This window comes from Lepidochelys olivacea (assembly GCF_965140295.1).
Source record: "Lepidochelys olivacea isolate rLepOli2 genome assembly, chromosome: 6".
Taxonomy (NCBI): Eukaryota; Metazoa; Chordata; order Testudines; family Cheloniidae; genus Lepidochelys; species Lepidochelys olivacea.
Genome location: NC_140416.1, coordinates 69,784,044 through 69,810,714, shown reverse-complemented (window position 1 = coordinate 69,810,714; position 26,671 = coordinate 69,784,044). Strand labels below are relative to the sequence as shown.

The 26,671-nt window shown below is 41.4% G+C and overlaps 1 protein-coding gene across 1 annotated transcript in view; it reads left to right on the top strand.

Annotated features, from left to right (window-relative positions):
• EIF2AK4 (eukaryotic translation initiation factor 2 alpha kinase 4) overlaps positions 1 to 26,671 on the top strand; it is a 73,174-nt gene that overhangs the window by 8,443 nt on the left and 38,060 nt on the right. The window contains exons 4-10 of the mRNA XM_084630956.1: positions 4,241 to 4,414; positions 8,331 to 8,411; positions 8,961 to 9,109; positions 22,445 to 22,560; positions 23,670 to 23,827; positions 25,400 to 25,935; positions 26,325 to 26,434. Of these exons, the coding sequence (XP_084487082.1) occupies positions 4,241 to 4,414; positions 8,331 to 8,411; positions 8,961 to 9,109; positions 22,445 to 22,560; positions 23,670 to 23,827; positions 25,400 to 25,935; positions 26,325 to 26,434 (1,324 nt within the window). The remainder of the gene's footprint in view (positions 1 to 4,240; positions 4,415 to 8,330; positions 8,412 to 8,960; positions 9,110 to 22,444; positions 22,561 to 23,669; positions 23,828 to 25,399; positions 25,936 to 26,324; positions 26,435 to 26,671) is intronic.

Here is a 26,671-nt window from a genome sequence, read left to right as displayed (position 1 = left end):
TAAAATAGTTATGGGTAAGGACAAAGTCACAAATTTCAGCCACCAGGTTAGCCGTGACATTATCGGGGATAGTGTTCTTGACGGCTTGTAGTCCATCTTTGTGTGGAATGTTGGTGTAGAGGGCTTCTCCATCCATAGTGGCCAGGATGGTGTTATCAGGAAGATCACCGATGGATTGTAGTTTCCTCAGGAAGTCAGTGATGTCTCGAAGGTAGCTGGGAGTGCTGATAGCGTAGGGCCTGAGGAGGGAGTCTACATAGCCAGACAATCCTGCTGTCAGGGTGCCAATGCCTGAGATGCTGGGGTGCCCAGGATTTCCAGGTTTATGGATCTTGGGTAGTAGATAGTATATCCCAGGTCGGGGTTCCAGGGGTGTGTCTGTGCAGATTTGATCTTGTGCGTTTTCAGGGAGTTTCTTGTGCATACCCTTAGAATGTTTGTCATCTTATAGAAAGTAACAAGCAGTGTATAACATTGAGAGGATTTTATACAGTTTATGTTGAATTTTAATTTCATTGTAAAATCGCTGTAACTATTTAGTCAAAAACACTTTTTACTTGGTGAAGTAAAGGCAGGGTGGTCTGGTGTACTCAACAGTGGATTGTGGGACAAGAGACCTGGATTCTAACCCCAGCTCTACTGGTCATGTCATGGCTGTGCGCCTCAATTTCCGCATCTGTAAAATGGGGATATTAATACTGACCTTCTTTTGTAAAGCACTTTGAGATCTATGCATGAAAAGTACTAGTTAGACAGGAGCTGAATATTCTGATTATTTATATACTACAAAATATAGATTTTTTTTGTATTTACTTTATTCAGATTTTAATAAACACTTCAAGTATGTTAACTACAAGCAACAATGTAAATGTTTTACAAACTCAGTATCCAAGTAGACTGAATGTGGACTGAAATGATCCAAATAGTTGACAATGAATGTGGAAGCCTTTTATAAAAATAGTGTTTGCAATATGCATTTCTTATGTGCATGTACATATTTTACAGAGAAATATGTTTGTGTTTAACTTGCTTGTTTTAACCTTTAAAAAGAAAAAAAATCAAGCAGCAGTAACTCCTACAATGTATTAAAACAGGAGAATATTTTTGCTACCAATTTTCTATGTCCATATGCCAGTTCTCTCGGCACATATACCTCTTTTTCTATTTATACAGCATATTCTTGTTCTTTTATTTTTAATATGTTATCTGATAGCTACTTTCATAAGAATTATTTTAGATAATTTTTCATTCAAATTGTGTTTAGTAATGAATTGTTACTACAAAACTTTTTGGTACCTTCTAGGAATTAACAGTTCAACATTGTACTCTTGATTTTTGTAATAGAGTGTTAATGATAAATTAAAGCAGTAAATGAACTAAGGCAGATGTTCTCAGACTGTGATCTGTGCAGCAGGGATGGTCCCCTGTGCACTTGCTGATGATCCATGGAGAAGTGACTGGTCACATCATGTTGTCATTCCTCCTTCCTTCTAGCTGCTGTATCACATTAAAAGGAGCTAAAATAATCAAATAATTTCCTAATATTACTGTTCCATGTGAGCAATTTCCTGTACTTGCTACAGAAATATATTATACAATCATGAATCAGGGTTAGCCTTACTATCAGGAATGGGAAGGTGATCCCTGAGAGCCTCCTTATTAGAATGTGGTCCGCTATGTGGACGCCCCAAAGCAGGGTCCTTATCTTCCTAGGCTAAGTAAGGGTGTGTTAAATAGTAGGTGGAAAGTTTTATTTTTAGAATGTTTGTTTAGAAATACCTTCTTTATTTTTTTCTCTCTCTCTCTCTCTCTCTCTCTCTCTGCACTTGCTTTTAGTTCAGTGATTCCGTAGGAAGGGTGTTTTGCTTTGTGCATGGCACAGGCAAATGTGTTCATGTTGTGCTATCCCTTCTGTTCCACACTGCCTTCTGGCTTCATTATTATGAGCAATCCAGGGGTTAAATATTTAAGATTCTTGCAAATTTCAATCCCCTGTAGACCAGGGGTCCCCAACGCGGTGCCACAGTCTGTTGGGAATAGGAATGTGCTATTCCCACAGAAAGGTTGGGGACCACTGCTGTAGACAGACAGTTTAATGTGCTGTTGTCACAAGCACACCTGAATTGAAACCAAACCCTATGCTGTGGGTTTATCAGTAGGTCACTCAGCTGAAAAGGTGAAACCCTCTTTGTGCTGTTGCTTTCATTTTGGAGAGCTGATAGTCTTTTTCACTCTAGGGATTAATTGACTGAAAGGGCTATTACTAGATGGTATATGGGACAGGTAATGGCCTTTCATCCTAGGTCATCAGCTTACTGGGCAACATTTTTCAGATTAACTTCCAGGGGCATCCCGTCCCTCCAATGTCCGCATAGCCCTTCCACTAATATCCCCATTCAGTCTCTCTCATCCCACCCAGTGCACCGCCCTTTACTCTATAGAATACACAATAAGGTGAGCAGAGTTCCAGCTGCCTCCTCAGTGGGGCTATAGTAACCATGGCTGTTGGCAGTGGTCAGGAAGGCATGGCCATAATTATACCTGGTAAAGGGGAGACAAGACGCTCGCTTGTCAAAACCCCCTGGGCCCACCCTGTCCCTGTTCCACAGTGTCCTGGAAGAGGAGGGATCATTACCCCTCCTGCTGTACCCAAAAGCCTGGGGAGAATGGGGCATGAAACCACCCTGCCTGATCTCTGAACCTCCCTTGCTTCATTGAGGCCCTAGATGAGTGGGGCTGTTCCCATCCCTGAATCTCCGCCATCCATCCCCTCCCTCCTGCAGCCAAGGCCTGGAGAAGAATGGGGCATGATCCCCTCCCTAACATACTGACATTCCGACCCACCTACCAGTACCTACCTTCAACTTGCGCTGCCTGGGCTCTACGCTTTTGCCACCATGCCCCCCGCTTCATGCTCCCCTTGTCCTACCATTGGCTGCTGAGACGGCCAACGCTGCCGCTCCCATTGGCAGAAGCATAGCAAAGGACAACTATGTTACCCAGAATCTTGTGTGTCAGTTACACAGCGTATCAGTTTCTGTCACTGGCTCAGAAAGAGCACAAGAGGGTGATGCACGTGTGGCCAACACACATGATTCTGGGTAAGGTAGTTTTTATGCCGGAGATAACATTAAGTCAGGGGTTGTGAGTTTTTTTGCTTGCAAACGGCAGTGTCCTTGACGTATTGGGAGACTTGGTCAGTCTGGTCATCAGTTCATATCCAGCCAAAATTGGCAGTGACTGAAAATCATTATCATTTGACAGGCCAAGCAGTGTAATTAGGTAGTAGTCTCAATCCCATTCCTATTGGATGGTGAAGGAACTGCTGTGCTTAATGTTTGTAGTAAATGTTTGCAACATAATCATCATTATCAACTCAATTGACACGTTTTGGGTAGTCTCAGGAAGGCTAACTGTGTGGTCTTTAGAGACTGATGTGCTCTCTGAGCACCCAGAAGCAGTCCCTCCAGAGCACGGTTGAGGCATACTGGGGAAGCTTGCACTACCTTTCACTGTCCATGTTGCTTTGTTTAAGGAATGTAGGGATTCATTTATCAGAGCTATCCATCTGGCCTTTTTATTTTATTTATAGAAAATATTTTTTTAGTGAGAGGGAACTGTGCCTTGCTGACTTTGACTGTGTTGATTTTCAGTCAATCTGCATAAAAATTGGAACTGAGATGAGCTGTCTTTTTCATCAGGATGCCAAGTTACCCTGGATGATGAAAAGTGGTCACCACAAAAGTGGTTCTACAGCTGTAACTGTGGATTTGGCTTGCGGAGAGAAGATCACAATATAATATCAGCAAATAAATAAACAATTTGTTCTCAGCAACGTGGACGATAATATGCAGCTATAGAGACACTAAATCGCTTGTATTTTGTAATCTGAAATGTTTTTTGACCATGTACAGAAGAATACCATTAAAATAATTTGGTTTGGAAAAAACTATGTTTTATCCAGGAGAGCATTTGCATATTTGTAATGAAATAAGTGAAAATTTTTGAGAAAGCTATCTTTGTTGCCCTGTTAGTGATTATCATGTCACCATTAATAACCATAGTTCTGTCAAAGAGTGGTATAAGGAGAAATATGTCAAATTCTCCTAATAACTAACTGAGCACTATCAATGAGAATCTACTGACTTTATTGCTTTTTCTAAAGCCTCATTAGTATATCATTTTGTATTCTGAACTGTTTTGAAAACTGGGTGTCATTTGTGTTTACCTCTTTTTTTAGGTGATGATATTTGAACTTGCGGACCACATACAGTCATTTCTCAGTGAATATAATAAGCCACCTTCCAAGTCTTTTCATGAAGAAATGCTAAAAAATCAGCAAAAGGAACAAGAGAGACTGGCCCAGGAAGAACAGCGTCGGATGCAAGAAGCTAAGAGAAGAGAGGAACAGGAGGTAAAAGAATTAAAATGTTCATGTTCTCATTGTTTGTTATGAATATGTAAACTTTATAAGTGGATCCTTGTGTATATATATAACTAGTTGTGATGTTCCCCTCTGGAGTTATCTGGACTGGTGATCTGCTAGGTCACTCCAGTCCTTGACTCTGGGAGCCAGCCTTACCCTGCTCTGCTGTGAGAACCCCCACTCCTGGGCTGTTCACGCACAGCCTCTGGCATGTAAGTTGCTCTTTGGATTGTGCAACCGAACGACACTAGCCAATATCTCCAGTCCCAGACACAACCCTAGGAACTTCCGTCTTGTGGTGTCCAGTTATGCCCACTGGATGTGCAAGCTTATATGAGTTCATCAGTTTAACAAAGAAATTGATATGTAGCAGGCTTGTTATCCCAAGGGGAGTTTCTGACATACTTCAAACCAAATGCGCTGCTTCAGGTAGAATAAACAAACAGATTTATTAACTACAAAGATAAATTTTAAGTGATTATAAGTCAAAGCATAACAGGTCAGATTTGGTCAACTGAAATAAAAGCAAAACGCATTCTAAGCTGATCTTAACACTTTCAGTGCCCTTACAAACTTAGATGCGTCTCACCACAGGCTGGCTGGTTGCTCTTCAGCCAGACTCTCCCCTTTGATCAGCGCTTCAGTCGCTTGGTGTGGTGTCTGTAGATGTAGGTGGAAGAGAGAGAGCATGGCAAACATCTCTCCCTTTTATCATGTCCTTTCTTCCCTCTTCAGAGTCAGGTGAGCATTACCTCATTGCAGTCCCAAACTGACCAAAGGAAGGGGAGTGACTCACTTGAGAGTCCAACAGATCCTTTGTTGTTGCCTAGGCCAGTGTCCTTTGTTTCTGTAGGGCGGGGCTTGGCTGGGTTTGTCCCATAAATACCCTGATGCGGTGTGAACTGCCGCTCTGCTGTTAGAGAATTTTTCCCTGGGTTTGCTTTAAGCCATGAGGATACATTTTTCAGCCTCATAACTATATACATGAAATTATAACCTATAACGTTACTATAATATTACTGTAACAACAATGCTCAGTGCATCATGAGTCCTCCGAAGACACCCGACATGACAAACTTTGCATTGGATACCACGCAATCATTTTACAAGGATGAACACGGGGGTGCTGGATGTTCCCCCGAGGTACAGAGCGTCACAATAGTTTATAAAGGTTACTAGTTAATAGATATTTTAATAAGTGGCTAATCAGTTGGTATAGATTGTTACAGTGCAGCAGGATAACAGCTTCCTTATAACAATGACTTATAGTCATCAATAACACCTTTTTTTCTGGTGTGCTTATAACGGTCAGTAATGCAAATTACTTGTTATGATCTTGTTATGGACATCAGTTATTATTAACCCATTGTAAACCATTATCTATATAAAGATTTATTTATAAGTGTGACCATATAAATATTTGAAGTGCATTTCATCTTCAACTACAAAGGGAGACGGTGTGTTAGCTCAGACCAGAACACCAGATACCCTAGATACTGGTCTTGTCTTTACACCACATCTCCCTACATACCTGCAGTACCTCTGTTTTGGAGTATAATTAATCCGTTTCTAAAACTTCTTTTCTTAGCATCATTAAAGGAGAAGGGGGGAAAGGAGGCCAGGAGACCTGGCAGTCTTTTAAAGAATCCTTATTGAGGTTACAGGAACAAACCATCCTGATGTGTAGAAAGAATAGTAAATATGGCAGGAGACCAGCTTGGCTTAACAGTGAAATCCTTGCTGATCTTAAACGCAAAAAAGAAGCTTACAATAAATGGAAGATTGGACAAATGACCTCCAGGGAGGAATATAAAAATATTGCTCAGGCATGCAGGAGTGAAATCAGGAAGGCCAAATCACACTTGGAGTTGCAGCTAGCAATGTTCAGAGTAACAAGAAGGGTTTCTTCAGGTATGTTTGCAACAAGAAGAAAGCCAAGGAAAGTGTGGGCCCCTTACTGAATGAGGGAGGCAACCTAGTGCCAGAGGATGTGGAAAAAGCTAATGTACTCAATGCTTTTTTTGCCTCTGTCTTCACGAACAAGGTCAGCTCCCAGACTACTGCACTGGGCAGCACAGCATGGGGAGGAGGTGACCAGCCCTCTGTGGAGAAAGAAGTGGTTCGGGACTATTTAGAAAAGCTGGATGAGCACAAGTTCATGGGGCTGGATGCGCTGCACCCGAGGGTGCTAAAGGAGTTGGCAGATGTGATTGCAGAGCCATTGGCCATTATCTTTTAAAACTCATGGCGATTGGGGGAGGTCCCGGATGACTGGAAAAAGGCTAATGTAGTGCCCATCTTTAAAAAAGGGAAGGAGGAGGATCTGAGGAACTACAGGCCAGTCAGCCTCACCTCAGTCCCTGGAAAAATCATGGAGCAGATCCTAAAGGAATCAATTCTGAAGCACTTATAGGAGAGGAAAGTGATCAGGAACAGTCAGCATGGATTCACCAAGGGCAAGTCATGCCTGACTAATCTAATTACCTTCTATGACGAGATAACTGGCTCTGTGCATAAGGGGAAAGCTGTGGACGTGTTATTCCTCGACTTCAGCAAAGCTTTTGATACGGTCTCCCACAGTATTCTTGCCAGCAAGTTAAAGAAGTATGGGCTAGATGAATGGACTATAAGGTGGATAGAAAGCTGGCTAGATCGGGCTCAAAGGGTAGTGATCAATGGCTCCATGTCTAGTTGGCAGCTGGTATCAACTGGGGTTGGAGTGCCCCAAGGGTCAGTCCTGGGGCCGGTTTTGTTCAATATCCTCATTAATGATCTGGAGGATGGCGTGGACTGCGCCCTCAGCAAGTTTGCAGATGACACTAAACTGTGAGGAGTGGTAGATACGCTGGAGGGTAGGGATAGGATACAGAGGGACCTAGACAAATTAGAGGATTGGGCCAAAAGAAATCTGATGAGGTTCAACAAGGACAAGTGCAGAGTCCTGCACTTAGGACAGAAGAATCCCATGCAATGTTACAGACTAGGGACTGAGCAGCTAGGCAGCAGTTCTGCAGAAAAGGACCTAGGGTGGATGAGAAGCTGGATATGAGTCAACAGTGTGCCCTTGTTGCCAAGAAGGCTAATGGCATTTTGGGCTGTATAAATAGGGGCATTACCAGCAGATCGAGGGACGTGATTGTTCCCCTCTATTTGACATTGCTGAGGCCTCATCTGGAGTACTGTGTCCAGTTTTGGGCCCCACACTACAAGAAGGATGTGGAAAAATTGGAAAGCATCCAGCGGAGGGCAACAAAAATGAGTAGGGGACTGGAACACATGACTCATGAGGAGAGGCTGAGGGAACTGGGATTATTTAGTCTGCGGAAGAGAAGAATGAGGGGGGATTTGATAGCTGCTTTCGGCTACCTGAAAGGGGGTTTTAAAGAGGATGGATCTAGACCGTTCTCAGTGGTAGCAGATGACAGAACAAGGAGTAATGGTCCCAAGTTGCAGTGGGGGAGGCTTAGGTTGGATATTAGGAAACACTTTTTCACTAGGAGGGTGGTGAAGCACTGGAATGCATTACCTAGGGAGGTGGTGGAATCTCCTTCCTTAGATATTTTTAAGGTCAGGCTTGACAAAGCCCTGGCTGGGATGATTTAGTTGGGGACTGGTCCTGCTTTGAGCAGGGGGTTGGACTAGATGATCCCCTGAGGTCCCTTCCAACCCTGATATTCTATGATTAAGAGGCTATGTCTTTGGAAGTAATTTTCCTTTCAACATGGAATTGTTATAATTCCCTTGAAGTAGCTAAGAAACTGGTTTGACTGAATTATTTATGCATCTGGGATCAGTAGATCCTTTTTAAAATCCTTGAAAAATCAATACTCTAGCTTTTTTCTCAGAAGTAAAAATGAAGATTGTTTTGTGTTTGTGTTTCTGATAGCAGTAAAATGTATTTCAGCAACGTGAAATTCTTGATGAGATTCAGAGAAGGGAGGAGGAGAAGAGAGAAGGAAGAAAAAAGAAAGAAATGGCAAAACAGGTATTGTTTTTAACCTAATGTGCAAGAACACTTTGTAATATTTGCTGTAAGCAGTATAGCACATGATTATAAAAACTAAGGAGAATAAAATGAATACATTTGTATCACATGCTTTCTTAATTTTCTTGATGAAATATTTTTGATGGGTATTCATAAATTTAAGTAATGATTTTTGTTCTTGAAGTGTAGCTGTTGCTTCTGAAGTTAATTTGGTATATCCTGAATTTTATCTATCTTATTGTATTGGCATCTTTTCAGGGCACTGACATTCTGTATTAATTTATCCAAGTGAAAGATATCAAACAGATTAAATAAAACTAATCTATAATCTTCAATTTCAACATGAAATGTCTTTATGTGCATGTCAGTGCATAATGCTGAAACCTTCCGATTCTCAGTCTTCTTACCCAACTTCAAATATGTACTCCTTGTGGAAACCTACCATTTCCTTACCGAGGTGACTTTATAGGATACATAGTGAAGTTAATCCATACATTTTGAGGACAGAAGCAATCCCTTTACTTGTTTGTTTCTTTCACCTATTCCCAGGAACGTTTGGAAATTGCCACTTTTACAAGCCAAGAAAATTCTTTCAAAAGAGACACTGTAGGGCACAAATCTGCTTCCGGTTTAAATGGAGGTGCACTGGAACATGGAGGAAACAATAAACATCGCACAAATTCCACTGGGCGTTCAAAGTATGTATTGTTTCATTTTGAATGTGGTTAGGGTTTTTTACTATTTGGCAAATATTAGATTTTAAAGTGCTTTGGGCATCATGGAATACTTTATAATTAGGCTTGGAAGGATTATCGACCTTTACTGTTAAGAATCTAATGATCTGTTTCACTGTGCGCGCGCCCACACACATGAAAAAATATTTTTATCAGTGATAATAGATGTAAACAGATAGGCAAAGTAAGGAAAATGCTGCTTGAGGACTTATTAGATTGATTTAAGGATATTATATTTTGACATGATGTTGACAGTTTATATTTAATGGTTATAAAGCTTTAACTTTTTGAATCTCAGTGATTACTGTCATTAAGTAATTATTGTCTGACCGCCCCCCCATTATCTAATCTCTTCCCCATAATTTCCTGCAATTGAAAATTTAAATCAATAAATCTAGAAAAAATGCTTGAGGATAAACATTGATATTATCTGTCGAAATTATAAAAATTGAATTCTGCCAACACTATTTATAAGTTTTGTTTAAGTTGGGAGTGCTTAACATGATAGTGATAAGTAGAAAACTTCCTTGTGTGTGCGAGGCTTATCCATCAGTTTAAATTAAAAATATATATTTCTGTCCTTTGTGGCTATGAGAAAAACCTTCTGAATGTGAAATGATACGGTGTTGTCTTCTTATGTCTACGCTACAAAATTAGGTTGAATTTATAGAAGTCGATTTTTTAGAAAGCGATTTTATACAGTCGATTGTGTGTGTCCCCATTAAGCGCATTAAGTCAACGGAGTGCCTCCACAGTTCCGAGGCTAGCGTCGACTTTCGGAGCGTTGCACTGTGGGTCGCTAGCCCACAGTCTCCGCCGCCCATTGGAATTCTGGGTTAAGCTCCCAATGCCTCATGTACCCAAAACCACCCGCGACAATGTTTTTGCCCCGTGTTGTCAGTCACCCCTCCCTCCGTGAAAGCAACGGCAGACAATCGTTTTGCGCCTTTTTTTCTGTGCGGGCGCCATACTGCTTTCAGCAGATGGTGCAGTAGGGCTGCAAACCATCGTCATCGAACGACCGCTTCCGCTGCCACTCTGCTCTCCTGCTGCTATGAATCCACCTTGCAGGTCCTCTATATGACCATCGTCATCCACCGCTTCCGCTGTCACTCTGCTCTCCTGGCGGTCTCGCAGGGCTGCTTCCGCTGCCACTCTGCATGGCTGCTATTGTCTCGCCATACCATGGCAAGTGTGTAGCCCGCTCAGCTTTTGTGTCCTAGCAGCAGACAGTGCAGTAGGTCTGCAAAACTGGTCATCCAACCACCGCTTCCCCTGCAACTCTGCTCTCCTGCAGACGCCATACCACAGCAAGCATGGAGCCCACTCAGATCACCGCAGCAGTTATGAGCATTGTAAACACCTCGCGCATTGTCATGCAGCATATGCAGAACCAGAACCTGCAAAAGCAGGCGAGGAGGTGACGGCAGTGCGGTGACGAGAGTGATGAGGACATGGACACAGACTTCTCTCAAAGCACGGGCCCTGGCAGTTTGGCCATCCTGGTGGCAATGGGGCAGGCTCATGCCATGGAACCCCGATTCGGGGCCCAGGAAACAAGCACAGACTGGTGGGACCGCATAGTGTTGCAGGTCTGGGATCATTCCAGGAGTATTTGTGGCACCTTAGAGACTAACAAATTTATTTGGGCATAAGCTTTCGTGGGCTAAAACCCACTTCATCGGAAACATGTAGTGGAAAATACAGTAGGAAGATATACACACACAGAGAACATGAAACAATGGGTGTTGCCATATGAACTGTAATTATATAAATATTTAATACGAGAATTAATAATAGTATAGTAACTCCATGTTATTTTACTATTTTTCTGCCTTGGGAGCTGTGGAGGTAGTTTGGATTTATGATAGTTACATTTGCTGAATGTTTCTGCCAAAATGACTAGCAGTGATCTAGTTACATGATGACATAAATTGTCATCTCTGGGTTTTAGCATTAACAGACCAATTAAATGAATGGGGCAGTTCACACCTCTGAGCTATTTTTTTCTGCCTGTGCAAATTCAGACATTACATTGACTAAGGCCAGGTCAACGCTACAGTCAGTATAACTACGTTGCTCAGGGGTGTGAAAAATCCACACCCTGAAGCAATGTAGTTATACCGATCTAACCGCCCATGTAGACCGCGCTGTGTTGGCGGGAGAGCTTCTCCTGCCAACATGTCTACCGTGTCTCAGGGAGGTGGATTAACTATGCTGACAGGAGAAGTTCTCCTGTTGGCACAGTAACATCTTCACTAAGGCTGTTTCTACCTCAACCCTGAGGAACAAAAGTTTTAGTGACGAAAGTGGCAGTGCAGACATAGCCCAAAGTACCACAGCTGCGGCGCTGTACGTGAAGACGAGCCCTTACACTCAGCATGTGTTTTTATGGTTATCCTCATCTAGCCAATGAAGGGATAGAAACATATCTTTAAATAATGAAAGCTGAGATTTTACAGCAGGAAGTGGATTTCAAGGCATGGAGGGGATTCCATTTTAAATTCCGCCACTACAGCATCACAGAATCCATGAGGCCCTAGCTATTAGTGAGCAGTTTCTTATGGGACTTTTATGATTGTTTTTAAGATTTCTTTTCAAACTGTACCAAATAGAATAACGTGATGTATTTATCTGATAGGGCAAATGAGTATCAGCACAGTAAATTAGTCAGCCCTCCCTTAGGAGGAATAACTTGGTAGTACTGTTAAACACAACCTTTCTCGAGTGCCCAAGGAGCAGCCAGACACAAGTAGTGTTCCAAGGGGAAATGTGTTTGTTGGTCCCTTGGAAAATAATTTGCTGCACTAATTAAATCCTAGGTCTGTTAATGAAGTTCTAAGGGGAACAGTGCATTGAGAATTCAGTTCCCCATAGTCTGTCTGTGGCAGCTCCATGGAGTCATCTCAGCAGCACACCAGTAATCTTGGGAGTAGCGTGACACTTATTTTCAGAATTCTGCTTTCCATCTGTAGGGGTTTTTTTTCTGCTGTGAGTTGAACTGAGGGTACCCAAACTTTGTGACACTGAGGGTGCATGTAATATGCATATAAATTTTACATAATTATTTTAGCAAAAGTAAATGTGTACAATCGTAGTAGCTTCCTTTGGCATCTCCCTTGCTGAATAAAGATTGCTTGTTTGTAGGTTCACCAGCCATAGCAGCAACACTACTTAGCACTACTAAATCTTTAAATTGCTTTACAGACTTACTAATGGGTCAGTGAAAACCTGATGTGGGTCAGGTTTATCTTCTCTTTGCATTTATAGGAAGTGTGTGGACTAAAGCCAAGAACTAAATGCAGCCTTTTTGCTTTGAGCATCCCTACTTCAAAACAAGAACAACAAATTGACATATTTCTGTGGTCCCAAATAGTGCAGATTCTGCTTAGACAGGACCGGCTGTAGGGACCAGCAAAGCAAGCACATGCTTGGGATGGCACAATTCCAGGGGCGGCATTCCGGCCACCCTTCTTTTTTTTTTTTTTGCTTGGTCAGTTGCGGTCTCGGAGCTTGGGGCAGCAAAAAACCTAGAGCCGGCCCTGTGCTTAGAATTAATTTCTGCATTGCTTTGTCACTGGACATGTGTAATGATTCATAACTACTTGTAGATAGGAATTGATTGACAGATATGAAGTTTTATATGCATCATCAATAGTTGAACGCTTCTTCTGACTTTATAAATGAAAGCCTCTACTCAGTGGTTTCCATTAACTCTATTGTCCTTACTACTTAAGCACTAGTGTGCTTCATGCTATTAGTGTGTGCAGAGAGCATAAGGGAAAACTCACTGAGCATATTATCTCATTTAGATCCCCCAGCATTTCAGCCAGAATGGCTTAGCCATTTCTGAGAATGAGGCTAGAGAAAAATCTGATGCTTTGCCAAAGTTAAAATCTGGTGATCTTTTCTATGAAAACCTCTATTACCCCCATGCTTTGGAGAAGGACAATGAAATTTTTCAGGGAGTGGCCTTTCTCAGGGATGTGTCTATTGCAGGGGTGAGCAAACTACGGACCGGAGGAACACATCCTGCCCTCTATATGTTTTAAAATGGTCCTGAAGCTCCTGCCAGGGAGCAGGGTCCGTGGCTTGCCCTGCTCCAGTGTTCCAGCTGGGGGCTTGCCCAGCTCTGCGCGGCTCCCAGAAGCAATGGCATGCCCCCCTCCAGCTCCTACGCACAGGGGCAGCCAGGGGACTCTGCACGCTGCCCCCACCCCTAGTGCCGCCCCCACAGCTCCCATTGGCTGGGAACCACGGCCAATAAGAACTGCAGGGGCAGCACCTGTGGATGGGGCAGCGCGCTGAGCCGCCAGGTTGTGCCTCTGTGTAGGAGCCAGAGAGGGGACATGCTGCTGCTTCCAGCAGCTGCTTGAGGTAAGCACCACCTGGAGCCTGCACCCCTGACCCAGCCCTGATCCCTCTCCTGCCCTCCAAACCGCATGATCCCAGTCCGGAGCACCTTCCTGCATCCCCAGCCACAGCCCACACCCCCAGCCGGAGCCCTCATCCCCCTGCACCCCAACCCCGTGCCCCAGCCTGGAGTCCCCTCCTGCACCCTGAACTCCTCATATTAGCTAAATTGGAAAAGATGGGGATCAATATGAAAATTGAAAGGAGGATAAGGAACTGGTTAAAGGGGAGACTACAACGGGTCACACTGAAAGGTGAACTGTCAGGCTGGAAGGAGGTTACTAGTGGAGTTCCTCAGGGACTGGTTTTGGGACCAATCTTATTTAATCTTTTTATTACTGATCTTGGTACAAAAAGCGGGAATGTGCTAATAAAGTTTGCGGATGACACAAAGCTGGGAGGTATTGCCAATACAGAGAAGGATCGGGATATCATACAGGAAGATCTGGATGACCTTGTAAACTGGAGTAATAGTAATAGGATGAAATTTAATAGTGAAAAGTGCAAGGTTATGCATTTAGGGATTAATAACAAGAATTTTTGTTATAAACTGGGGATGCATTGCTTGGAAGTAACAGAGGAGGAGAAGGACCTCGGAGTATTGGTTGATCACAGGATGACTGTGAGCCACCAATGTGATATGGTTGTGAAAAAAGCTAATGCTGTCTTGGGATGCATCAGACGAGGTATTTCCAGTAGAGATAAGAAGGTTTTAGTACTGTTATACAAGACACTGGTGAGACCTCATCTGGAATATTGTGTGCAATTCTGGTCTCCCATGTTTAATAAAAATGAATTCAAACTGGAACAGGTACAGAGAAGGGCTACTAGGATGATCTGAGGAATGGAAAACCTGTCTTATGAAAGGAGACTCAAAAAGCTTGGCTTGTTTAGCCTAACCAAAAGAAGGCTGAGAGGCGATATGATTGCTCTCTATAAATATATCAGAGGGATAAATACCAGGGAGGGAGAAGAATTATTTATGCTCAGTACCAATGTGGACCCAAGAACAAATGGATACAAAACTGGCCATCAGGAAGTTTAGACTTGAAATTAGACGAAGGTTTCTAACCATCAGAGGAATGAAGTTCTGGAACAGCCTTCTAGTGGGGGCAAAAGACATATCTGGCTTCAAGACTAAGTTTGATAAGTTTATGGACAGGATGATATAGATTCATAGATACTAAGGTCAGAAGGGACCATTATGATCATCTAGTCTGAGCTCCTGCACAACGCAGGCCACAGAATCTCACCGACCCATTCCTGCAAAAAATCTCTCACCTATGTCTGAGCTATTGAAGTCCTCAAATCGTGGTTTAAAGACTTCAAGGAGCAGAGAATCCTCCAGCAAGTGACCCGTGCCCCATGCTACAGAGGAAGGCGAAAAACCTCCAGGGCCTCTTCCAATCTGCCCTGGAGGAAAATTCGTTCCCGACCCCAAATACAGCGATCAGCTAAACCCTGAGCATATGGGCAAGATTCATCAGCCAGATACCCAGGAAAGAATTTTCTGTAGTAACTCAGATCCCACCCCATCTAACATCCCATCACAGGCCATTGGGCCTATTTACCATGAATATTTAAAGATCAATTAATTACCAAAATCATGTTATCCCATCATAGCATCTCCTCCATAAACTTATCGAGTTTAATCTTAAAGCCAGATAGGTCTTTTGCCCCCACTGCTTCCCTTGGAAGGCTATTCCAAAACTTCACTCCTCTGATGGTTAGAAACCGTCGTCTAATTTCAAGTCTAAACTTCTCAATGACCAGTTTATATCCATTTGTTCTTGTGTCCACATTGGTACTGAGCTTAAATAATTCCTCTCCCTCTCTGATATTTATCCCTCTGATATATTTATAGAGAGCAATCAAATCTCCCCTCAACCTCCTTTTAGTTAGGCTAAACAAGCCAAGCTCCTTGAGTCTCCTTTCATAAGACAGGTTTTCCATTCCTCAGATCATCCTAGTAGCCCTTCTCTGTACCTGTTCCAGTTTGAATTCATCCTTCTTAAACATGGGAGACCAGAACTGCACAGAGTATTCCAGGTGAGGTCTCACCAGTGCCTTGTGAGATGGGATAGCCTAATTTTGGCAATTAATTGATCTTCGACTATTAGCGGTAGATATATCCAATGGTCTGTGATGGGATGTTAGATGGGGTGGGATCTGAGTTATTACAGAGAATTCTGCCCTGGGTGTCTGGCTGGTGAGTCTTGCCCACGTGCTCAGGGTTTAGCTGATCGCCATATTTCGGGTCGGGAAGGAATTTTCCTCCAGGGCAGGTTGGCAGAGGCCCTGGGGGTTTTTCAACTTCCTCTGCAGCGTGGGGCACGGGTCACTTGCTGGAGGATTCTCTGCACCTTGAAGTCTTTAAACCACGATTTGAAGACTTCAGTAGCTCAGACATAGGTTAGGGGTTTGTTATAGGAGTGGGTGGGTGATATTCTCTGGCCTGCGTTGTGCAGGAGGTCGGACTAGATGATCATAATGATCCCTTCTACCTTAAAGTCTATGATTCTATGATTTCTGGCCCCACCCCGGAGCCCTCACCCTCTCCCGCACCCCCAATTTCATGAGCATTCATGGCCTGGCATACAATTTCCATACCCAAATGTGGCCCTCGGGCATTGTTCCCTCTAAGCTGTGCGCGTGTGCGCACGCACACGGATCTTAAACCCCGCTCACACGACAAAACACCACGCGCACTGTGGCTTCGGTGGCGGCTTTTTTTGTTTGTTTGTTTGTTTGTTCGTTTTGCTTCGGCTGTGGCACTGAAGAAATTCTTTGCGCACACGGCCTATTAAAAATTAGAGGGAACATTGCCCTCAGGCGAAAAAGTTTGCCCACCCCTGGTCTATTGCCTCCATGAGAAAATCTGCCCAAACTTGGCTAAGTTATAAACCTTTGAAAAATCTCAAGATATATTTTTGATTTTAGGAGCTAAAAATTTCTGAAGGCTCCATCCTCACTAGGCATAAAGCCTCTCACAGCTCCTAGTGCTGTTCAGACTGTGCATATGCTATCCGCACAGAGCAACTGAGCATGGTCCCTCCATCCCAGCACTACAGGAGCAATGCTGGACCTTCCCTGAAATTGCTGCTCCAGGTCAGGATGGAGCTAGATCCTGGAATTGCAAGTAGGGAGTCTCTCTCCTGTGTTCTCAGTGACCCTGTGCTGTGATCTAGGCAGCGTAGAGGAGGATGTTGTCTGATATGAATGCAGAGGTGACGAGCTGGAGCCAGGAGGGAAAAGGAATAGATTGTGGTAAATGTAGGGAGACAGTGGCTGGAGAAGGGAAGAGAAAGTGGGACTGGGGGGCAGGGGAAGGGGAGTCTGGGACTGGTTGGGCAAGGAGACTGAGACATGGACCAGGAACTGAAGAGACTGAGACAAGGAGTTGGGAATGCAGTAGAGTGGGAGACTGGGACTGGAAGCCTGTGAAGGGAGGAGGAGGAGACAGATTAGAGCTAGCTGGGCCAGGAAACTGGGATGACGAACCAAGGGTGGGGAAGGGATATGGCAGAAGGGATCAGCTTTGTGGGGAATGGGCAGAAGAGTCTGTTTCCACTAAAACATGTGCCCCTCCAGAGCCTGGAGTGGAACTCAGGATTCCTGAATCTCAACATGTCTTTGTTGTCAGCAAATATCTGTAAAACCTATGAGGAAATGGTGTGTCGAGTCTCCCCTCTTGTGCTGCTCCAAGTAGAGGATAACTTCTTAGGGCTATCAGTTACTGCATTAGCTCAAGTGGCAGAGGTGTGTGCAGTGGATAGAAAGGGTGTCAACGTGAGGCCACGATTAAATTTGTTTTTTTCAGTTTGCTTTTTTAAAAACCCAGGAAACTACACAAAGTATGATATGAGAATACTACTATTGCAAAGTCAAGCGCTCAAAAAATTAGAAAATGCTAGTGCAACCTTAATTCATTTCCCTTGTGTGTATATATTACGATACAGTCTTTAATTATGTGGCCACATGCTATTTTTCTGCAGGACCCCTGAGTTCATTCAGTGCACAGGATGGACCTGCTGTAAGGATGAATTGGGGCTGTGTACTAAAGAAGGCTGTTGTTTGTAGGACCCTGCCTCGTTTGTTGCAGAAGTAGGATGGTGTATAGTGAATGAGGCAGGGGAGTGCAGGAAGTGAAAGGATGGTCTCATAGTTAAGGGCAGTTGAGTGCTGCCTTGAAGAATTGGATTATATTTCTACCTTGTCCACAAAGTTCCTCTGTGTGTTGTAGACCTGTTGATCAGTGGATCTAGGTTTAATAAAACAGTTGTGTGTGCTTGCTTTCTTGAGGGTAACATAAACATTTTATTCATTCTTCCTCCAACTGGGAAAGGACATGTGCAAAGCCCTTTACAGTTTTTTTTTTATTTGCTTCACTACCAGTGCATTCCATGTGCATTCTTCCCAGCTTTGGTCTCAGCTCATGAGGTTTAACCATCCCAGTATCTGGATTCTGAATGCCTGCAGCTTTCAGAATTTAAATTGACTACATAACTGCTCCAGTAAATGGCTTTCATCTGCCTATCCTGACTTCAGGTCATAAATTAGCAGTTCCAGTTCAGAAGCTTCATCCTTACCAGACACACAAGGTACCCATTCTTTCTGAACCACCCACTCGTCACAAATTCAGGAAAACTGTTTTTTTTCTGGCCCGTCCCCTGTGCTGATTGGCCCAGAGCCTTCTTTCCTCACCAAGCATAACCATTCTCTTCTACCCCCTACAATCAAATTAGGGCAATTAATTCCTGTTTCTTCTGCCTAATCGTTGGCATGGCAACTCCAACTAATTTCCTAGTGTCAGCACTCTCTGGAACTAGTTTAATTTCCAAAGAAAGTGAAAAAGAACTAGAACAAGAAAATGGTACAGCATAAGTAGGAATAAAGCCTGTGGCAGGGGAGACAAGCTGAGAGTTTCTCTCATACTCCATTTGTATCACATTTACACATTTAATCATACCATGTGCAGTGCAAGACTTCTATAAAATACAGAATTTTCTTAAAAGTAAAGAGGAAAAAACCTCCTCCAACTTACACAATTCCACAGTGCTTCAGAGTACCCTGTCACAATGATTCTAGGCAAGTCACTTAAACCACACTTTTCCCAAGTGGTCACTGATTGTGTGTTTCTTATTTTCTGGTTGCTGAACTTGATACCCTGGGGTCTCATTTCCCAAAGATCTGAGCACTCAAAGCTACAACTGAAATCAGTGGGATCTGTGCTATGAACATATCAAGTTCTTTATAATACTAAATATTCTGAAAAATCAGGCCCTAGTCATCTGAAATTGGCACCCAAAATTAGTGGATACTTTTGACCTTAATCTCTTTGTGCCACTACCTCACCTCACAGGGGTTTTGTTAAGATAAATTCGTGTTTGTGAAGGACTCTAGTTATGGGTGCCATAGAAAAGCCCATGAGAAAAATTATAATTCTGTTTTCAGATCAGGGTTTGAATAGCATGCAGTAAATAAGACCTGGGCTACACGTTGAACAATGAGGATAAAACAAAATATTGAATAGCTGCTCATTAGCTGATATCCATCCATCCCATGCACTGAATGAGGCAGAGGTCCTGTACTAAAAATAGTGCGTGATCATGTAATTAAAGCCTTTATGGTAATACTTAGGCACAAGGAGGCCAAATTAAAGTTGCACACTCAACCTTAATTCTTGCATTTCCAAACTTTTGAGTGCTTGATTGTGCAACCATAAAAATAGATTTAACAGATTTTTGTGTGTAATGCATAATAGTGTAATTGAAGATCAACGTAATGCAGTGAGTAGTACTTAATAATCAGCTTGAGCAAGGCAAGGGAAATGATGAGCAATCACTGTACACCTTGTGGTCAAAGTGCATTTTGACAACAGACTGCATTTTACTTGACCAGTAGATGGAACTTGTTCTGTACTTGAACATATTTGGCCTATATCTCATGAAGGTCAGTTGTAAATACACACACTAGCCTCTACATTTGTCTGAGGTGTAAGTTACAAACTTTAGGTTCTTTTAAGTTTACCACTGTTAATAAATGTCTACACACTACATTTGAACGAGGGAGGAATACCATGGGAAAGAGAGGGTTATGTATTCTTGTTTAAGAAAAAACAAACAAATCTGTGCAGAGGCAGTAAATAGGCTGAACAGTTTTGTAGTAATTGTATTCTGTGCTATAAAAAACCCAAATGCATAACTTCCTCCTCCTCCATGGAAAAGCCCAAAGGGGACACGGCCTCCTTGCAGACGGAGCACCACTTAGATCGATCTCTGGTGAGGCCCAAAGGTGATCTGGCTAGATGTTCAGTCCATCCCTAGCAATCTAATTGTGCCATCTGACAGTTTTGGTGCCCGCATGGTCACTGGCCAGTAACCTGTCTGAAACCAAAGACCCCTAGATTTCCTATATGTTGTTATAGGATCCAGATTATTTTGCCAATATCTGTGGAGCACTTTGTCAAAAATATTCACTTAAGGAGTGAAGGGAGGTGATGAGTAATGTGCTTAATCTTTGTTTGTGAATAGTGTAATTAATGATAGTCACGTATGGGGAAGAACGATAATCGACCCTTTTTGTAAAAAATAAATAAATCTGAATCTGACCAGGCCATCCATGTTTGCTGTCTGGTTATAAATCTTCAGTGACATTAACTACCTCTTAAGACAAAATGGAAGCACTCACATGATTAATTTCTCTAAATTAAATTAAAAAAGAACTTGCAGCCTCTGATAGTCTTAAAATCCTTTTGAAATGTAGGTGCTTGGATATCATGGTTACTAACAGTATAAATACCTAGCTAGATGATGGAAACTGTGAAAGTCTTGAGTTGGACATCACATTGCCATTGGACAATTTGTCTAGATTAATGACCTGGCAACGTGCTTGCTCATTTTTATGCTGTTGCTCACAAATCAAAAGTGCTTAAATCCCACTGTCAAAAGTGACTCGGGCACTTAGGCGCTTTTGGAGATTTTACCCTTAGCCTCCAGTTATGTGCAGTTTTTGGATACAAATTGTAATTGAAAATTTACCACCTAGTTATTGGTAGTGTTCAAAGAGCTCAGTCTTGCTGTCTGACTGTTGCTGTCCTATGAGTTTGGCTCTTCTTTAAGGTTAGAAGCAAAAGCTGTTTGGCTGGGGAAACTGCCTTGAGGAGATGTTGATATACCACAGTTTCAGGTACTCTGACTGTTCTGTCCTTAATTCTGTGCTGTTCTGAACTCTAGCACTTGATGTGCAGTACGTCCAAGTGACTATTTGAAGTGCTATTCTTGGAAGCCCCATCTATTGAGATGGCTTTCAGTGCACCATCCTGCAAAATAACTGTTGTTTTTTTTCTGCAGCAGTGTGGTTTTCATGGCTGGAAGTGTTATCACTTCTGATTGTTTTAGGTTCCTCATATTTTCCACCAAGAGACATCTCATCAAGGAGCAGCTGTGCAATTTAATCAATTTATTTAAATAATGTAAAGATCATCTAATACAGTGGCACATACAATATATTTCACTTTCTATATTCACATGAACAGTGTATTTCTTTGTGCAATAGTATTTACTGTACATCTATCAAAGGAATCTTCTTTTATACAACATTTGTGTCATAAATGATTTGGGAGCCTCTCATTAACTTATTTTTTTCCTTCTTTTGCATAACTGAACATTTCAAAAGGCTTCTAGCCTTTGTGCTAACTGTATGTGCTAACATCTTTTTTGCTATCTCTAAGTATCACTGATTGTTATTTGGAAGGGGCTTTCTGTGCTGGTGTTTTTGCTAACAGAATTTTGAAGCTGATTAAACCTGAGCAAGAACTTTAAAATGTAGATAATTTGAATGATTTTGAATGGTGGCTGCCTCATTGTTGAGTGTCCTTTGTGACCTTATACAAACACAGCAATATTTATATTAACTTTTGAAAAACACAGAGTGCCAGGTACTTCGAGGCTAGAGGGGAATAATATTACTGTGATTGCTGTTTCAGTATCCACTGGCAAGCAAAGCGTTCTCTATGCAAGAAATAAATTCTTATTTGTGTTTCCAGTAACACTTTATATTGTTTTTAAAATGATTTCATCTTTAATAACCTAATTTTCTCTTCACAACTGGTACTATATACTGTTTCGCTTCATGCAGCTCAGACAGTGAAACTAGGTTGGTCTGTTTCATATGGGGGTTCTAACATGTTAGCAGAAGGCCATTGTATTGGGGTTTCCAGTGAAACAGGCAATGCTTAATTAAAAAATAAACCTGTCACTTAATATTTCCTTTAAAAAAACTATTTCTATAAACATTTGGCCCACACCCAGTCCTTTTTTGAACAACATCTAAGTTTTAGGGACTAGACTACTGTGACATCCCTTTAAAAAGAGTGGACTTAAGAGAAAATAGAAGAAATAAGTGGAAACCCCACCTTATATCACATAAAATAATTAATATAAGATGGCATTGAATTTAGCAAAATTAAATCGGTTATTTCTTTCAAATATTTTGAAAGATATAGCAAAATAGAGCTGTGTTCATTTATTGTTTTCAGAACTACAGTATCAATTACAGGTCTATTCAGAGTAGAATTGCCATCAGAGGCTGCAGAAGCATTAAGGCCTTTATTAAGCATGGAAGCATAAGCTTAAGTGCTTTGCTGAATCGGGGCCTAAGTATAGAGACCCAGTGCAATATGTTAACTTATCTGTAAGCTAATCCTGATCTTGCAGTTGGATTTATACAAGTAGATGTTTGCACTTATGCAGTCCCGTTGAAATCAATGGGTATCTCATTGGGAGTAAAGGTCTGCTTCTCTAGATCCATTTACAAGATTGAGACCTGTATCAATTGTATTAGTAATATATTTCCAACTTAATATAACACTGTTCACATTTACAGGCGAGAACGTCAGCATTCTGTATGTAGTAGTGAAGATTCTCCTGGAAATTATGAAATTTTGAACTTCAGTACTGGTGGCACTGGTCAGCTTACTGTTCACAAAGGAAAATGTATAGGTGAGCAAAACAGCAATTGAAGCTTTACTTTTTAAAAACTTGCTTTGCTCACATAAGAGGATCGGGTAGATAGGTGTTTGCCACATGGAGGGAATCATGCTGCAGGGACTTTTAAATGGTGTAAATAGGAGTAAAATGTGGAGGGTGGGATTGGAAGGGGAAGGATGTTGTTCAATGGCTCCGATAGGGATATGGAGAGCCCCTGTCAAGGGTGTGAGGGAGAAATGAGAGGTTTTAATTGAGTGAATATTGTTTATTTGTTTTAGGACTATTTGAAGTGAAGTGTATCTAGATCTGCAAATAAACATTTCCAGGGGAGAAAACATTTCAGTGTGTTTACTGTTATTCTTTACTTGAATAATATACTCAATAAATGGGTTTGGTTTTTATATTTGTAAATAGAAGGCTTGTTAAACATTGCTCCGAAACTTGAAATTTTACAGCTATTAATGAAATACTTAAAACCAATTATAATAGTAGGGCTAGACAATACTAGGATGCCCCCTACCATTGCTAGCTCTGGTACTACAGCATTAATGGGAGAGTTTCACAAAAGCCTCGATGTAGACAAGGCTAGGAGGCTCAGTTAAGCATCTGAGCTTTATAGTGTCTGCTGAATTTAACCATCAAACTTCTTCAGCATTCTCTCTCACTATATCACTTTAATGGATTTGCTGTTGAAAATACTACTTACTTTGAACAAACATAGTTTCATTATTTATTGTACATTTTGAAGCCACATGATCAAACTACTATATAGAGAGTTAAGCATCTGGTCAGAGGAAAAGGATGTTTGGTTACAGAAACCTCAAATTCTTACGTAAAACATATGTCATTTTATATTAATGTAAAGTTTGTTGTACATTTTCCTGTAGTTTGATTTTTTTGTCAGTCATTTGATTTCAATGGAGCTGATATTAAGCAGGCAATTTATATCAAATTCAGTTACAGATTTTGTTTTTATTTTGATTAGGTTTATATTGTAAGATTTAACTGAATTACCTAAAAAGCAAACTTTTTAATGTTTATTCACCGTTTGTAGGACCTCTTTCAGGCCCACTAGAAGTGAAAGAAGTTATGTTCCTCTCTCTCCCTCTCTTTATGTGTAGACAAGGATGAAGAGCTTGGAAAATCAGTCTACAATGCCTTGGAAATATATACTGGCAACTTTGTCTTAGTATATGAATGGGTTCTTCAATGGCAGAAAAAAATGGGAAGATTTCTTACAACTCAAGAAAAGGAAAAAGTTGATAAATGCAAAAAACAGGTAATAAATACACTTTTATTTTCTATTCAGCTTGATTTTTTTTCATGCTTTTGCTTTGGCTGTCAGTTATACTGTGTAACATTGTATAGTGAACTGAGATGCTGGTGATAAGATTGAAAATTCCAATGTTTGAAAAGTTTGCATCATTCACTTAAAGACGTTGATTTATTCAGAGGTCATAGGCAAATTTTGTATAATACATAAGTAAAACCTATTAATACAATATTAAGGAAAAATTTAGAGGAGGGGAAAATCGAGCTTCTCTGGCACAGCCATATGGCAGAGGAAAATGTTGTCTTTGGTACCTTGCTGTGAAGTCCTCAATGAACACTAGGATAGGGCTCTCAATCTGAAAATTTTAAAATACGAATGTGCTGCTGTGCGTGCACAGTAGAACATAGTTAAGTCTTTTGGCTTGAAGGGGAAAATTCTGCTCTGATTTGAAACCCTTGCAAATCAAATATTGGGCTGAGACCCAATAATACGACATTTCAGCTCAAAAGGGGATTTTTTTTATAAAGGGTGAGCAAGTGGAAACAGATTTATTACAGAAGTGCTATTGCAACTTAAAATACAATATTTGGGACTGTGAACTTAATACATAGCACTCCCTTGTGGAAACAAGGTATACAAACAGAGATGTGGGGCACAAAGAAGTGTGAGTGAATTTTGGGAATCTTTTTGTACATAAAAGGATATAACTTAATCGGTAGTAGATGATAATAACTTTTATTATCTAGCTTCATACAGCTGACACCCTATTATTGAGTTAAGGGCATGTCCATCAACCCCATTTCAGAATAAGTTAGGTTTGAATAAACAATTCTCCACAGAGGAGGGGCAGAACAGAGGTGCTTGAGTAAGGGAGCCTAAGAGCCACGAAAAGGAGCTGGAGCAAACTTACCACTCCCAGAAACACTACAGAAGCAGAATTTCAGGGTTATGCATTCCTTTAATCTTTCCAGTAGTCACATCCTGTGTATTCAGTATCATTACACTGAGTAAGTTGGTCAGCAATTCTGAAATGTGTGCTTTAAATCAGTTCCCATCAGGACACATTTCTACAGCCTGCTGGCCATCTCCTTTTAATATAAGAAGTTATCTGGGCATCTCCCAGGGCCTTTGTATTATTTGAGTTACTCTGTGTTAGACGGATTTAAAAATTACTAATGAATCATCTCAAAAGGCACCAGGATGGCTTTTTTACAGGTAGCACCCAAATATCTGGATGTTGGTTGAAACTTGAGCTAAACCCTTGACTGTGTAAGATTTTAAGTTGGTGCTGTTGAGAGAATAGCCTTTGGTGTTTCAATGCTTCCTTTTCCATCTAAATTTAGAAGCCAGGAAGTGCAGAAGCATGAGAACGCAAAACAGCTCTTACCTAAATTATCCAAATTTTTTCAAAGCTCAAAAAAATTGATTTAGGTCTTGGTATGAAGTTTAGGTCTTCTCTTGCTCATACAAGTTCACTTGTCCTTATTAAAATGTACTTTTTCAATGCCACTTTCATGAAATGTGAGATCAATTACTGTATTTTGTTAATGCATGTTATATTTTGTTTCTCTTAAACAGATTCAGGGTGCAGAAACAGAGTTCAGCTCACTGATGAAGCTAAATCACCCAAACATAGTACGTTACATGTCCATGATCCTTAAAGAGCAAGATGATTCAATTGTGGTAGATATTTTAGTGGAGCATATTAATGGATCTAACCTTTCTACATACCTGAGCAAAGAGGTCCCGATTCCCATTGATCAGCTGCGCCACTATGCAACCCAACTTTTGTCTGCTCTTGACTACTTGCACAGTAATTCAGTGGTGCACAAAGTCCTGTGTGCTTCCAGTATCCTGGTAGATACTGAAGGAAATGTCAAAGTGACAGACTACAGCATTTCAAAGCGCCTAGCTGATATCTGTAAGGAGGATGTTTTTGAGCAAACGAAAGTTCGATTTAGTGAAGACGCGCTGCCTAACAAGCCTGGAAAAAAAGGGGATGTATGGCGTCTGGGCCTGCTACTGCTTTCTCTCAGCCAGGGACACGTAACCAAGGAATATCCGGTCACTATTCCTAATGACTTACCTGCTGACTTTGAAGATTTTCTGAAAAAGTATGTGCCCACCATTTTCTTTCTTTCCTCTGCCGTCTTATTTTTTTTTCCTTTTCTAACTTCTAAAAGAGAGTTTTCTGGAACAGGTTTTCAACAGTATAACCAAATCCATCTTTCTTACTAGTAATAATTCTATAGAAGAATGATGGTCCAGTGCTTTGGGCATTAGCCTGGGACTCTGGAGATGTGGATTCAGTTCCGTGTGCCACCCCAGCCTTCCTGTGTGACCTTGGGCAAATCACTTAGTCTCTTTGTGCCTCTATTCTCTATCTGTAAAACGGTGCTAATTGTATTTCCTTTCCTGTTTCTAAAATGTAGGGAAGCTCTCTGGTAGTTTAGAGCCCATATATAGTTTTGTGAAAAAAGGTTTGTTTCTGGTTGGTTTCTAGATGTGTTTGCTTGGAAGATAAGGAAAGATGGAGTCCTCAGCAGTTGTTACAACACAGTTTTATAAACCCTCCGCAAATGAAAATACCTGTAGTGGAAGAAAATCCAGATGGTAAAGAATTCAGTCTCTTCTGCTATACCCTGGCATTAAGTAATTAATGATGGGAAGGTAAACACAAATGCATATATAAAATTAGGTGCATGCAGGTAGCTTGAGCTGTAGGAATATCAAGAACCTGTGTTTATTTGTATACAATATTTTAAAAGATAAAGACCACAGTATCTTTGTTTTGTGGTTACTTGGTGTGAACTGGCTCAGTCTGTACCCCACCTTCAACAGAACACACTG